This window comes from Nannobrachium achirus (genome assembly GCF_963921795.1).
Source record: "Nannobrachium achirus genome assembly, chromosome: 6".
In the NCBI taxonomy this organism is placed as follows: Eukaryota; Metazoa; Chordata; class Actinopteri; order Myctophiformes; family Myctophidae; genus Nannobrachium; species Nannobrachium achirus.
The window spans coordinates 25,427,127-25,441,862 of record NC_137815.1 but is presented as its reverse complement, the minus strand read 5'-3'; the positions used below and the strand labels follow the sequence as shown (position 1 = coordinate 25,441,862).

The window sequence follows — 14,736 nt, the reverse complement described above, 5'->3', positions numbered from 1 at the left end:
CTGCGTATTCACCATGAGATGGCGACAACAGACATTCACTTGTGTCGTCGCTGACGTCACTAGTTTGCAACCACTCTTTCTTTGTTTATCTACTAGCCTAGCTCAGCTGTGTTTAGCCATTAGCTTACTATGCCTAACTCTAACCCTAACCCTAACCTTAACCTCAGTAAAACTATGCCTAACCCTAACCCTAACCCTCTAACCTCCGTGGGGTGAGGCGCTATCATTCCTGCCTACGCTACGTTGTCGTTGTCGTTGTCGTTGTTGTGGATCAAAGCGACCGCTTGTTCCGCCCCGTGCCGCACAACGAGCGTTCCTGTTCTCAATTTCACCGAAACTCAAAAAAACTGTGACATATGTCATGGGGCGAGATTCATAAAGTTAAAAAAAAGTATTGTGTCATAAAAAGATACCAAAATAATAGGTTTATGTGTGAAATAATGAGTATTAAGCCTACTTAACTACTCAATAACATTGACACACTCAAAGATTATGTGCTATTCTATATGCTATAAACTGTGTGTGTGTGTGTGTGTGTGTGTGTGTGCGTGTGCGTGCGTGCGTGCGTGCGTGCGTGCGTGCGTGCGTGCATGTGTGTAGGTGTTGTTCTGGGGGGTCCGGGACCTGCGGAGGGTTCAGCTGTTTGAGGTAGAGCGCCCCCAGGTGCGAGTGGAGTGCGGTGGCAGCCAACTGGAGTCTGAAGAGATCCTCAGCTGCAAAACACACCCCAACTTCAAAGAACTGGTCAAATGCTTTGATGTGGTGAGTGCAATGACCACTAATCATGTTTTTAATTCCACTGCCCTCACATCAGTTTGCAATCTGCAATCTGCAGTAGACATTTAGCAGATGCTCTTCATCCAGAGCGATTTACACTTACTGTACAAGAACAACACAAGGTGAAACATGACATGCATAGCAATAGTAATCTAGGACAGGGGTCTTCAACGTTTTCAGGCCAAGGACCCCTTAGTTGAGAGAGAGATGAAGCAGGGACCCCCACAACCTGTTCATAGATTCCATATTGTTTCATTGTTTGACAGTACAATCATCTGTGTATTTTGGATTCATGTGTTTTCAGATATTTAACCACTTGAACTGTCAATACTTAATAAACTTCACCTTTCACTATGTACTTAGTCTGCTCTTTTTCCCCTCTACACCAAAGCTCTTCTGCGAGGCATTGTAAGCTTGTAGATCTGCTATTTTTGGCTAAAGTTCTCAGAATATGGACGCTAGGGTTCAAGTGATTAATATAAAAAAGGAAAAAAAAATCACTCACCAGGGACCAAATAAAATACCTTCACGGACAACCAGTTGAGTCCTACATTGTACATTGTAATTACAATATAAAATCTGAACCCTAATCGCGACCTTTAACCTTTAAAACACACATGAAGTACTTGCTGTTTTCCTTTGTCAGGCAAAATAGAAATACAGTATAATTTTAGTCAGTTAAAGCAGTGGTTCCCAAACTTTATAGCTCAAGACCCAAAAGAGAAATTAGACGTGGGACCCAAACATACTAGAAACTAGTGGAAATAGCAGATCTACAAGCGGCTTCGCGTGCGCGTTGTGAGCTTTGTTTGTTTCTTCTTCTTCCAATTAATTAAGGGACCTATAAAAATGTGTCTGCGACCCACATATTTTGTCCCGACCCACTGTTTGGAAAACAATGCGTCAGGGGCGTCAATTGGGTATGGCAGGGGTATGCAGCTGCCATACCCTGGGTCCAGAGGGAAAATAAAAGTTACTTTTAAATATAAATCAATGAATGTCTCCTTGTCTATCTGTGCTGGTTATTATGTTGTTAAATTACAGAAAAATAACTACAAATGCAAAATTTTACAAAATGGTCACTTTAACAAGGTATTATAATTCTATTCTCCACACTTGTATTCTCCCCATCTTGACAGAATGCTATATTCCCAGGTTCCGCAGGTCAGCTGCAATGCATTATTGTTAATTGTAGCACATTTACTAACATGCCAAGTTTAGCTGCACTTGAACAACCATTCCAGGTTGCCATATCCAGCCCAAGAAACCGTAGAAACCTGTCAAAACTCGTTTTTTTTTCAGACATTGTGAAAATAGCCGATCTACATGCTCACTGCGAGGCGTTGTGAGCATGTAGATCTGCTATTCTCCCATCTTTGCCATACCCTAGCTTTTGCTGAACTGACGCCACTGGTTGTCCTCCATCCAGGAGCTTCCAGAGCAGGTGTACCTGCACCCTCCTCTGACGCTGTTCGTGGTGGAGCAGAGGGCGTTCGGTCGCATGGCGCTGGTGGGAACGCACCTGGTCCCCAGTCTGATGACCTTTGCCCCGCCCACGCTGGGGGAGTGGCTGGAGGAAGAGGAGGAGGAGCCTAAACCTACAGGTTAATGGAGAGGGGCTGGAGGAAGCACAGTCAGAGACCTCTTTAGGACAGGGGTCTTCAACGTTTTCAGGCCAAGGACCCCTTAGTTAAGACAGAGAGAGAGAGAGAGATGAAGCAGGGACCCCCACAACCTTATAGATTCCATATAGTTTCATCGTTTGACAGCACAATCATCAGTGTGTTGGATTCCAGTAGGGGCGAGATCATTTAGCGACCTACAACTGGGTTGCAACCTGGTCGGTAGTTTTCACCGACTGGGTCGCTAAATCTACCGACTGGGTTGCTAAATCTACCGACTGGGTCGCTAAATCTACCGACTGGGTCGCTAAATCTACCGACTGGATCGCTAAATCTACCAACTACCGACCAGGTTGCAACGCAGTTGTAGGTCGCTAAATGATCTCGCCCTCTCTCTTGGATTCATGTCAATTTGTGTTTTCAGATATTTAACCACTTGAACCGTCTTTACCTAATAAACTTGACCTTTCACTTAGTCTGCTCTTTTTCCCCTCTACACCAAAGCTCTTTGCCGATCTACAACGCCTCGCACTGCGAGGCGTATTTTTGGCTAAAGTACCGTATATGGACGCTATAGGGTTCAAGTGGTTAATATGAAAAAGGAGAACAAAAAAAAGTTTCTATAAGTTTCTATTGGAGGACCCTCTGTAGTAACTCTGAGGACCCCCAAGGGGTCCCAGACTACCCTGTTGAAGACCCCTGCTTTAGGACCAGAGACGGTTCACTGTATGTCCTTTGCCACGTGCCGAGCATTGCAGATCTACAAGCAGAGTCAGGTATTGAGTGAGTCTATTAATCCTAACATGAGAAGTGAACGTCGTAGATTATGACCAATGTGTTTGCCTCACACTCACATTGCACTACGTAACTGTTCTAACCTGTATCTCAGGGTTCCCCAATAGGCGTCCCGCGGGCCATTTGCGGCCCGCGGGGGGCTACTGTCTGGCCCCCACCAACCCCAGTAATAATGGTGGTATAAGAGCAGCAACAACACTAGTATATCGTCGTTGTTGGTTGGAAACCTCGTATCTCCAAATTTGTACGTTCTTTCGCAAAGTAAAGCCCTGCTTCATCATACAAGGCCGTCACACAAAAGTAGTGAAAACAGCAGATCTACAAGTGCGAGGCGTTGTGTGCTTGTAGATCGGCTGTTTTCACTAGTTTAAATCATTTTTAAAATGATAAATGCAAAACGAACGGTTTTGGACATACAAGATTTTCACCCGACAACGACGATATCTGAACTGTCACTGGAGTAGCGGGAACGCCACCGTCGCCCCAAGCAATGCTGTGGCCCTCGGCTTGGCACCCTAGACATAATTCGGCCCTTGGGGAAAACTAATTGGGGAACCCTGCTGTATCTGAACCTGGGTCTCATGCGCGAGTACTGACATTTTTAAACTCTCTGTCTGTCTGTCTTGTTGTCTGTCTGTCCAGTGAGACAAGGGAAGGTCAATCCGTTGACAACAGTGAAAAGCATGGACCTGAAAGCGCTGTCAATCAAGCAGAGCAAAATACCCATCAACCCCCTGAACCTGGTGTCTGTATGTACTCCTCTCCTCTCTTCTCGTTTGCGTACAGAGGATGAAAATATTGCAATGCGATACTGATTAACATGCAAATGACATGCTAATTGAATCTTTGCCTCAGGCTCCCCTGAAGATGTTGACCAAAAAAGGGGCGGAGCTGGAGGAGGAGACACCAGAAAAGGAGGAGCTTGATTGGTGGTCCAAGTACTACGCATCACTGGAAGAGTTGGAGAGAGAGCAACAGGTTAGACACTAATCAATCAATCAATCAATCGGTTGGTTAATTGATTGATCGATTAATCAATCAATCAATTAATCGATCAATCAATAGTTTCAAGCTGTAAATCATAATCGCTCAGCGGTGGCAATACGACAATATATAAATACTCTGTTACAAGTAAAAGTAAAAAGGAATGGCATCAAAATATACCAGGGACCACTCCATCCATTTTCAACTGTGGACAGTTCAGAAACCCTACCAGCGACTACCAGTGACTTCATCGGTAGGCAGGTTTGGTCATTTCAAACAAGATTTCAATTATTGCTTGCGCCAGCTTATAAAGTATTTAGGACTTAGAACTGAGATTTAGACCAACAGTAGTGGGGGCACCTCATGGCGCGTTCTGCTTGCACAAAGTAGGCCATACATGGCCTACTTGTGCGCTAGGTGCAAGTTGGCACCTCGACAGGGTTCAGTTCTAGTTTTTATAACATATCTCTAGCACATATGCGTGTCCCGATGAAGCCGGTCGATTTGATATATGGCTGAAGTGCGTGCCACCAAAACTGTTGAAGGAATTTCGCTGCAAAAAAAGAAAAGAAAAAAGAACCAAAAAAAGGGTATACCGGTACTTGAAGATGGAAAAAGGGTATACCGGTACTTGAAGATGGAATAAAGTCGGACAAGTACTATACGGGGACAACCACAATAAAAATCACACCCGTGTGATCGTGGTCGTGGGGGAGGGGGGGGGGGGGTGCCTGTGTGTGTGTGTGTGTGTGTGTGTGTGTGTGTGTGTGTGTGTGTGTGTGTGTGTATTGCAGTTGATGCTCAGGGCAGGCTAGACTCAACAGCACCTCTCTGGTCACCCAGGGTACTCAGGCTACACCAGAGGCTACATACAGACAGACCCACACACACCGCCACGTATAGGAGCGTTGTGACCACCGCTCAATAATAGAAGCAAAGCTACATGCGAGACAGACAGTCTTCAACACCCTGACATTCAGCAGTGAGGGAGACAATTAGCTGTTTAGTACTTAAAGTTAGCCCTACAAGTTTTATTTTTGTTAAATAAACAATGTAGACCTGACCAAAAGTCCAAGACCAAAAAGAACATCTCTTGGCCAGCCAGGCATGTGCAGTTATGAGATATGGTTTTCATAAGTATATCTGGTCACTCTTATGATGACGTCGTAGGACAAGGCAGCAGAGGGCGCTGAGGCGGCTATGTAGAATAGCATTTCACCCATAGTGGGAGAAATATGTGAAAAAGGTGTTCACTTCCGGCAGAAAGCGTGAACATTTACACCTAGGGGTATTTTTGTGCGCTGATTTCAAAAATTGACGTTCCCAAGCACTTTTCTCAAATTCACGTTTCTCTAATTCACTTACCATACAGGGAAAAAAGACCCCCCAAAAATCTTCTTTAAGTAGCATGTGAGGGGTCTATCTAGGGGGTTTTCATGATTCTGAATCCATTCCAAGCATTTGTTTTGCACAAAAAACATTCCTTGGGCAAGAAATGGACCCCACAAAACTATGGTTTAGCCATCACTTTTCACAGTTGTGTAGGGTCCATTTTTAGCCCAAGGGATGTTTTTTGTGCAAAACAAATGCTTGCAATGGATTCAGAATCATGAAAACCCCCTAGATAGACCCCTCACATGCTATTTAAAGAAGATTTTTTGGGGGGTCTTTTTTCCCTAGTATGGTAAGTGAATTAGAGCCACCAGATCCCATGGGAAAAGTGCTTGGGACCGTCAATTTTTGAATTCGGCGCACAAAAATACCCCTAGGTGCAAATTTTCACGCTTTCTGCCGGAAGTGAACACATTAGCCTATTTTTGTTACATATTTCTCCCACTACCATTTCACCAACCTTATCTTATATTTCAAGATGTGTCTCATTGGTGGGTTATGGACAGTTAAAATACCCACCTACCAGTGACATCATCGATTCCATGCTAATACAAACTTCCTCTTCATGGGAAAAAAAAAGAAAGAAAAATGGGTTGTCAGATTTATGACGCACTTTATAGATCAGCTATTTTCAACCTTTTTTTGAGCGGTGGTCACAACGCTCCTATACGTGGCCGTGTGTGTGGGTCTGTCTGTCTGTCTGTCTGTCTGCGTGTCTGTCTGTCTGTCTGTCTGTAGCCTGCAGTAACCTTTTCTGACCACACATGTTAAGGGAGGGGCGCTGTTGTTCAGGCCAGGCCAGACCAGGCACACACACACACACACAGGGGGGAAGGGGGGGGGGGGGACCACCGCTCAGTTCACACGGGTGTGATTTTTTTGGTTTTTATTTTAATTATTAGGGCCTGAGCACACAGTGTGTGAGGACCCTATTGTAATTGCAAAGATTATTATTCCGCACACCCGAAAAAAAAAGTCCGAAACCAAACAGGAAGTCAGCCATTTTGACTAATTTGTGGCGCTTTGGCGCATTTTTGGCCGTTTTCACGGGTCACACTTTAACGAACTCCTCCTAGGCGGTTAATTGGATCAACTTGAACCGTTTGTCGTACAGACGTGTGGGTGGAGTCATTTGACTTGTTTCAGAGTCCTTAATTGGTTGGTGTATCTTAGCCCCCTCTTCTGATTGGCAGCTGCCCCTAGTTGTTCTTCATGGCTGCCAGTTCCCACCTGATGTCATGCCGGAGTCCCCCCTGCCCCACACGATACTGAATAACTGCTAGTTTGCATAATGACTTCAGACTAGGACTCAAGTCTAAGATGTACAGGTCATGGGGTGTGTGGTATCCTCCAAAGAGGATGATACAATCTCCCACCATGCAACAGCACATCCTTGTCATCTTATCCGGGCCTTTCCCCTTGGGCTCAACCTTCTTCCAGGAAAAGGTCTCCGGATTAAATTTCCACAGATCATTGAAGTCCTGTCTCAGTCTGCGGTTGTGGCCACCAAATATGTACAGCTCTCCTTTGTAGGCAAAGGCTGAATGACTACACCGTCTTTTTGGAAGGAAGTTCGCAGAAGGTGAGCTCAGCCAGCAGTTGGTCTCCGTGTCAAACACTCTGATGTTGTGGCCTTCATTCTGGTCACAGCCCCCAAATACAAACATCTTTGTCCCGATGATGGTGGCAGAGTGCCATGATGAAACAGGTGGTGGTGTGCCTCTGGTGTTAATCAAAGACCAGACCATTAGTGTGGTGTCCAACTTGTAGAGGGCATTAGTGTAGAGAACAGGCGACTGGTACTTGCATCCTCCATGGACATACATGAGCTTCCCAAAGACACAGGCTGAGTGACAATACCTCCCCTCTGGAACAGTCCCTGACACCTTGGGCTTCAACCACCTGTGGGTGTCGACATCAAATGTATAAAGAATGTTGCAGTCTGGTAAACTGAAAACATTAAGGCCCCCCCAGATGTAAACGATATCTTGTATCAGTATAGCTGTGTGGTGCGAGCGCTGGGAGGGAACCTCTGCTCTTCCATTTGTCACTGGGGTCAACTTCCTCCAGCGTAAGGACACTGTGTTGAAGATGTGCACATCAATATGATCACTGTGACTGTCATTCACACTACTGCACCTTCCAAAGAAGTAAACCCCGGGTCCCACAGGAACAGCAGCATTAGACCGTGCTGTTGGTCTTCCCTTCAGATATACGGTCCACCTCAACATTTCTCAATCTGGACAACGATTAATAAAATCAGCTGTATTGTGTGTTCTGCCACTTATATTGGTACATTGGCCTGCAATAACTGATGTCATGTTAATGACATCAGTCTTGTTCAATATGGAGTCCTACCCAGTCGCCTCTGAGATCAGAATCGGAATCAGCTTTTTTAAAGATTATTATTTAAATAGATCAATCAATCAGCGGAATCAGCTTTTTTAAAGATTATTATTTAAATTTTTTGGGGGGCTTTTATGACTTTATTGATATAGTCCGTAGGATTGAGACGAAAATCGTTCACTTTTTCATACAAGCGTGAAATTTGGTACACTTGTACAGTTTGGGGCCCTGAACATTTTCAGATATGGAGCCACCGCAAAAACGCCCCCTGGTGGCCATGGCAGCCGTTTTACTTTCCGCCATTACCCGTTAATGTATTTTGCATCATAACTCCTGAACCAAGCGTGATAAAACAGAATAGATGATGTCTACACCTATGTTTTGATGGTCAATGATTACAATAATACCATGTACAGAAGAATAGTTAATGGCCAATTTGGTGATGTTGTGTTTAAGTCCAATGGTTTTGTCCGAATGTTTGTCCGAATTCTTTTCACCTTTTCATAAAAGTATGAAACTTGGTACACTTGTACAGTTTGGGGCCCTGAACATTGTCAGATATGGAGCCATTGCAAAAACGCCCCCTGGTGGCCAGGGCAGCCATTTTACTTCCACCATTACCAATTAATGTATTTTACATCATAACTCCTGAACAAAACAGGATTATACAGAATAGGTGATGTCTACACCTATGTTTTGATGGTCAAGGATTCCATTGATATCATGTACATCATCATAAACTCTTCAGGGGAATAGTTAATGGTCAATTCGGTGATGTTTTGAGGTAGTCCGCTGGTTTTGTATGAACATTTTTCACGTTTTCATAAAAGTACACTCTTAAAATTGTTGGGTCAAAAACAACCCAAGTTGGTTATTTATGTAACCCAACACGTAACACTGTTTTGGACCAGCCCAACATGGGTTATTGCAGACCAACAGGGTTGGGTTAAGGCTGTGACCCAGCATGTTGGGTTGGGATTGTACAACCAAGTAATGGGTTAAAAGTGACTTTGCTGTTGGGTTAATGTGATACTGCTGATGGGTTGGAATCTAACACCCAAAAATGGCTTAAAAGTGACCTTGTTGTTGGGATTGTACGCTCATTCACATTAAATCTATTCATTTTTTTTACAACATTTTCATCAATGACATTTTTCATGCTTAATCTACTCAAGGAAGAATGCATGCGGAGTAAATTATGCATTTAGTCGGCAATATATCACAACTTTGACCACAACAGATTATGTGGTGCTTCACATTAAAATAACAGCAAACCTGTTTGTATGTGTCAGTCTGGACCATCTTAGTCATGGTTTCTGTTTCTGTAAGCAACTATGATTTTTTATATATTTTTTAATTAGGGATTATGACTGGGCTACATCCACTGCGATCATCTACAATACAATGTTGTTTTCTCTATCTAAAACCATAAAATAATGGAAAAGTTTGTAAAAAATATCTGTATGGGAGCACAGTTGCATGCTGGGTAACTGCCCACCCACTTAGTTTAACCCAATAGTGGTGCAATTCACAAACCAATGTGTTGATAGACAGAGAGGGCGGGTCTATTTTAACCCAAGTTGGTGCAATGCAGTGAACCATGTGTTGGGTAAACTCGAATTCAAAAGCCTATACCAACACTTGGGTTATGAACTCAATGCATTTTATCTGATGATGTGGGCGGGCCATCCATAGCCCAACAGATGGTTTACTAATTTTAAGTATTTTTAATCCAATGTTTGGTCAAACTGACCCAACCTTTGACCCAACAGTGTCAACCCAGCAAAAGGGTTGAACATTTGACCCAACATTTTTAAGAGTGTATGAAACTTGGTACACTTGTACAGTTTGGGACCCTGAACATTGTCAGATATGGAGCCATCACAAAAAACACCCCCTGGTGGCCATGGCGGCCATTTTAATATCCGCCATTACAAGATAATGTATTTTGCGTCTTATCTTCTGAACCATACTTGATAATACAGAATGTGTGATGTCTACACCTATGTTTTGATGGTCAAGGATTCCATTGATAATTTGTACAACATTATTAACTGTCCAGCTGAATAGTTAATGGTCAATTCAGTGATGTGAGAAGGAAATCACAACATTTTGCATTTGTTGCATACATTTGGTTTCATTTTCTTGTTCAAATGTATTTCTTAAGCACATATATTTCATGTTTTTGTGTAATACTGAAGGATACTTGCTTAACTTGTAGGTTCAACTCTCTTTGTTTAGAACTTTTCCCTCCATCACAGTCAACAAGTCAACTCATACTCCAGAACTGGTGTCCCCTCTTAAAAAGTCAGACTATATCCCCAAACTGAAATATTTATTATCAGTTACATTGAGATAAGCCCTAAAACGTTCCCATTATTACAGAAAAAAAACTATAACACAATTAAATCCCCTTACACTAGTATTGATTTCATGTTTCATGCATGGTTTTTGTTTGTTTGATTGATTGATTGATTGATTGATTGATTGATTGATTGATTAATTGATTGTTTGATTGATTGATGATGACGATGAATGTATTCTTCAATCTTCACTGTCTCCTTACCAGCCTCCTCCTCCTGATTGACACAATGCTGTGCACTATTAGGAGGCCTTTTTTGCATTTGCAATGCCTAGGCAGCCTTTCTTGCTGCCACAACTTAAAGGAGACATCCAGACCAAAACACATATAGGGTTAAATCTGCCTTTTATCATACCCCTTCATACCTGCTTTAGTCGATTTTTTTCATAGCTGCCCCTGTTGCTAGATTTCGGCTGCCCCTGATGCTAGATTTCGCGGGCTCTCTCATAACTAACACAGTGGATTGTCCTTAGGCTAGTGCGGTTATTTCTTTAGCTTCAAAGTTAGTATTTTTTGATTGGATTGTGTTTACACAACGTCCTGAGACCAACCAAACCGCGGTTTTGACCTCACAGGCACCCTTACTTGTCAAACAGACCCCTCCCTCCCCTCCCTTTCAAGCCTCTCCTCTCCCTGCTCTGGTGCAGAGCAGAAGCCGTTTGGTGCAGAGCAGAACCCTAAAAAAGGAAGAGGGATGTAGCCTATACCCCAACTAAGGATGCACTGGTGCAGCACCTCACAGGTGCAGTGTACCAAGGAGAACACTGTTGGGGACAAGCATTTGAGGTGGCACCAGCTATGCCATCTCCAACAGACTGGGGTTGGACGAACCCACTTGATTGGAGACCATTGTGGTCAATTCTTCCACAGGCAAGCCTATCCCTCCTTGAGCTCTTGAGTTGTAGCTGCAAGAAAGGCTGCCAGGCAAAAAATGCAGAAGTAGTGCACAGCATTGTGTCAATGTGGAGGAGGCTGTGAAGATGGAAGAAGAAATGCATGTCATCAACAACGTAATCTCTCAAGAACAGAATTACAAAACAGCAAGGGCTCTGTTTTTTCCCTTTTCTTTGACAATGGTTAGCCAGATTGTCAACAACAACAACTATCAATCAATCAGTCAAACAAAAACCATGCATGAAACATGCAATCAATACTAGCAAAACACATGAAATATATGTGCTTCAGAAATATATGTGCTGCCTGTGATACATTATTTAAAGCTAATTTGTTTTTGTCATATTGAATATTGCTCTGCTCTCACGGTATTATCAGGGGCAAGGGTTTACATTTCTCACAACTCTACTCAACATGTATGCAACAGATGCAAATCACTGAATTGACCATTAACTATTCAGCTGGACAGTTTATGATGTTGTACACATTATCAATGGAATCCTTGACCATCAAAACATAGGTGTAGACATCACATATTCTGTATTATCATGTATGGTTCAAGAGATAAGATGCAAAATACATTATCTGGTAATGGTGGCTATTAAAATGGCTGCCATGGCCACCAGGGGGTGTTTTCACAATGGCTCCATATCTGACAATGTTCAGGGCCCCAAACTGTACAAGTGTACCAAGTTTCATACTTTTATGAAAAAGTCAAAAATGTTCGGACAAAACCAGCAGACTACCTCACAACATCACGGAATTGACCATTAACTATTCACCTGAACAGGTTGTGATGTTGTACATGATATCAATGGAATCCTTGACCATCAAAACATAGGTGTAGACATCACCTATTCTGTATTATCATGTTTGGTTTAGGAGTTATGATGTAAAATACATTAACGGGTAATGGTGGAAAGTAAAATGGCCGCCATGGCCACCAGGGGGCGTTTTTGCGATGGCTCCATATCTGAAATTGTTCAGGGCCCCAAACTGTACAAGTGTACCAATTTTCACGCTTGTATGAAAAAGTGAACGATTCACCCAAAATCTGGTCTCAATCCTCCGTACTAATAGGACAGTAGACTGACAGAAAATGGGGAGTGTCACGCAGCAAAGGTCGTCCGGATCGGGAATCAAACTGGCGACACACTGTCAGGCATCAGAGCCTATGTGATATGCGCCTGGACCAGTAGGCCAGCGGGCACTGGAATCAGCTTTTTTGTCACATCACACATATACAGGTGGAAAACAATGTGCAAGTTGAAAATTGCTGATCTACAAGCTTACAACACAACACATAAAACAAGTTTAAATAGAGAGACAGATTTCTACTCAACAGTAAGGATATGACGTTGTTGCCGAGTCATCCAGGCCATGGAGACATTGTAAGCAGGCCTAGAATTGTGTCGTTTTAGGAGCAAGGCCAATTGGCCTTTGGTGTTGTCAATTTTTTGAGGGCACAAAGGCCAAATGCTAGGGCAGGAAGGCCATCAAATAAAACAAGGTTTAGTCCATTGAAACAATTAATTGAATTTAAGGGTTAAGGATGATTTTGAAATGTAGACTATCTACAGTGAAAGAAATCTCAGCCCTGCACAAATCAAACTGCGTTGGTCATGGGTCATCAACTCAAAATATATTCTTGCCACGGACATAAGGAGTGGTCAATGATATTACCATGAATAAAATACTAAATGTATATTCTAGTCCAGTAGACGATGGAGAACACATGCTGTGTTTTAAAAGTGGTAGAGTGGTTAGTCCCTTTGAACTTTATTTTATTTTATTATGATAGTAGGAAAGCTGAGAGGGAAGGCGTAGATGGAGCAATTTATAACCCATTTTCAAAAAATGCATTATTGTTATTATTTCCATGGCCATCTCTGAACTTTTGAAGCACAGGGGGAAAGCACGCACATCTCCAAAATATTTGCAGGTGCTGGACCAAAAATACGCACCATGAAAAGAAGAGGAAGTCCGCACACTGTTACGATGCTCCAGTGACAACTATAAAGTTGTCGCTGGAGCATCCTAACAGTGTGCGGACTTCCTCTTCTCTTCATCTCTGAACTTTTGTCTACTTTCTGACCTTCTTCACTTTCTACTTTTCCCTAAGTAATTGCTTTAAAACAATTAAGAGAAGGAAAGCAAAATGGCTTAATATCATAAAAACCTGTTTAACAACTTTAAACCTATTTTATACATCAGCAGAGTGACTTGCAATTCTATTCCTTATACAAAAACCTGGAGACTGCAAGTCAGCCACTGTATACTGGCTGTAGTATTTTACTTTTTTAAATGGAAGATTTGAAAGTACAGCACCAGAGTATGTAGACTATGTACTTTTACTTATTTAACCCATGCATGCTGTCTGTCTGTCTGTCTGTCTGTCTGTCTGTCTGTCTGTCTGTCTGTCTGCAGGCAGCTTTGGAGAAGGAGCTAGAGGAACAGGCAGAACCAGGTACAGTCTTCATGTAGAACTCAAAAAACTGTCAGCGTTGAGTAAAGCTGAAACTTGGAGATACAAGGTTTTTTTGTGAAGTGCGAAGTGAGCACCGCTATATAGGCAACAGTTCATTTCATTAAGCATCCCGCAAAGCTTGGCCAATGTGACCCTGGGCGTACAACAAACGTTGAGCGCTTTGTGTCAAGATGTAGGCCACACTTCAGAGCCCAGACAAAGCCAGATGTTGGAGCTTACCTCCTTCCATTTGCACCGCTCAAAAAATCACATGGTCAGGCGGAGTTTTTTCTTTCACCCGGAAAAGAACACTTGTATACGTGATCATCTGTTCTTTAGTTAAAACAACGCATCTGGGAAAATAATCTGAGATCCAGACTTTTCTAAATCTGTTAACATGGAGCCGGGCAGAGTGGAACATTTTGGGATGATGTTGTATTCTGGGATTTGTAGTCCTGGGATCACTCACGGGTGTGGGCATCACGCCTAAACCACTGAAAACGCTAAAAGGCTGTAGTGTCTTATTAGCTTGGGATCCCCATTGATGATGTCATTGGTTGGCAGGTTTCTGAACTGTCTCGCCAATGAGATATAAAGTAAGCAAACAGAAATGTTGGCATCTCATAATGCGCATCAGTGAGGCCAATCATATAAAGATAAATTGGTGACATGCTCCTTATCTTTTGTCCAGAGGGAGGCGCTCTAACCATGGACTCCATAGAGGAAGAGGAGGAGGTGGTCATCGAGATGGAACCCCCCAAACCAAAGAGGAAGAAAATAGCCACGCTACAGGTCAGAGCAGGCACATGCACACATAGGCATGAAAGGGGGCTTCTTGAGCCCCTGCCCTGTTATCCTTCTGTAAACGGTGCCCTCTCCAGACCATGAATGCAGTTTTCACTATGGTGAAAGAAGTGCAAATGCCCTCTTTTCATGCCATACATGAAGGCAGCATTCAAGAGAATTGCCTTGCCAAACTCTCCTGAACTTGAATGCATAATCTTATGTTGAAAGAATTGCCCTCTCTGTGTAGAAATCCATGCCGTTACACCACATCTCCAGTATTTTATGCTTAGTTTTGTGTGGTATCAAGTACT

General features: G+C 43.0%; 1 protein-coding gene across 1 annotated transcript in view; it reads left to right on the top strand.

Annotated features, from left to right (window-relative positions):
• Positions 1-14,736, top strand: part of fer1l4 (fer-1 like family member 4) — a gene marked incomplete at both ends in the record, with an annotated part of 68,670 nt that overhangs the window by 42,063 nt on the left and 11,871 nt on the right. Inside the window, 6 exons of the mRNA XM_080727743.1 lie at positions 601-762; positions 2,207-2,381; positions 3,837-3,943; positions 4,050-4,172; positions 13,600-13,639; positions 14,331-14,431. Of these exons, the coding sequence (XP_080583869.1) occupies positions 601-762; positions 2,207-2,381; positions 3,837-3,943; positions 4,050-4,172; positions 13,600-13,639; positions 14,331-14,431 (708 nt within the window). The remainder of the gene's footprint in view (positions 1-600; positions 763-2,206; positions 2,382-3,836; positions 3,944-4,049; positions 4,173-13,599; positions 13,640-14,330; positions 14,432-14,736) is intronic.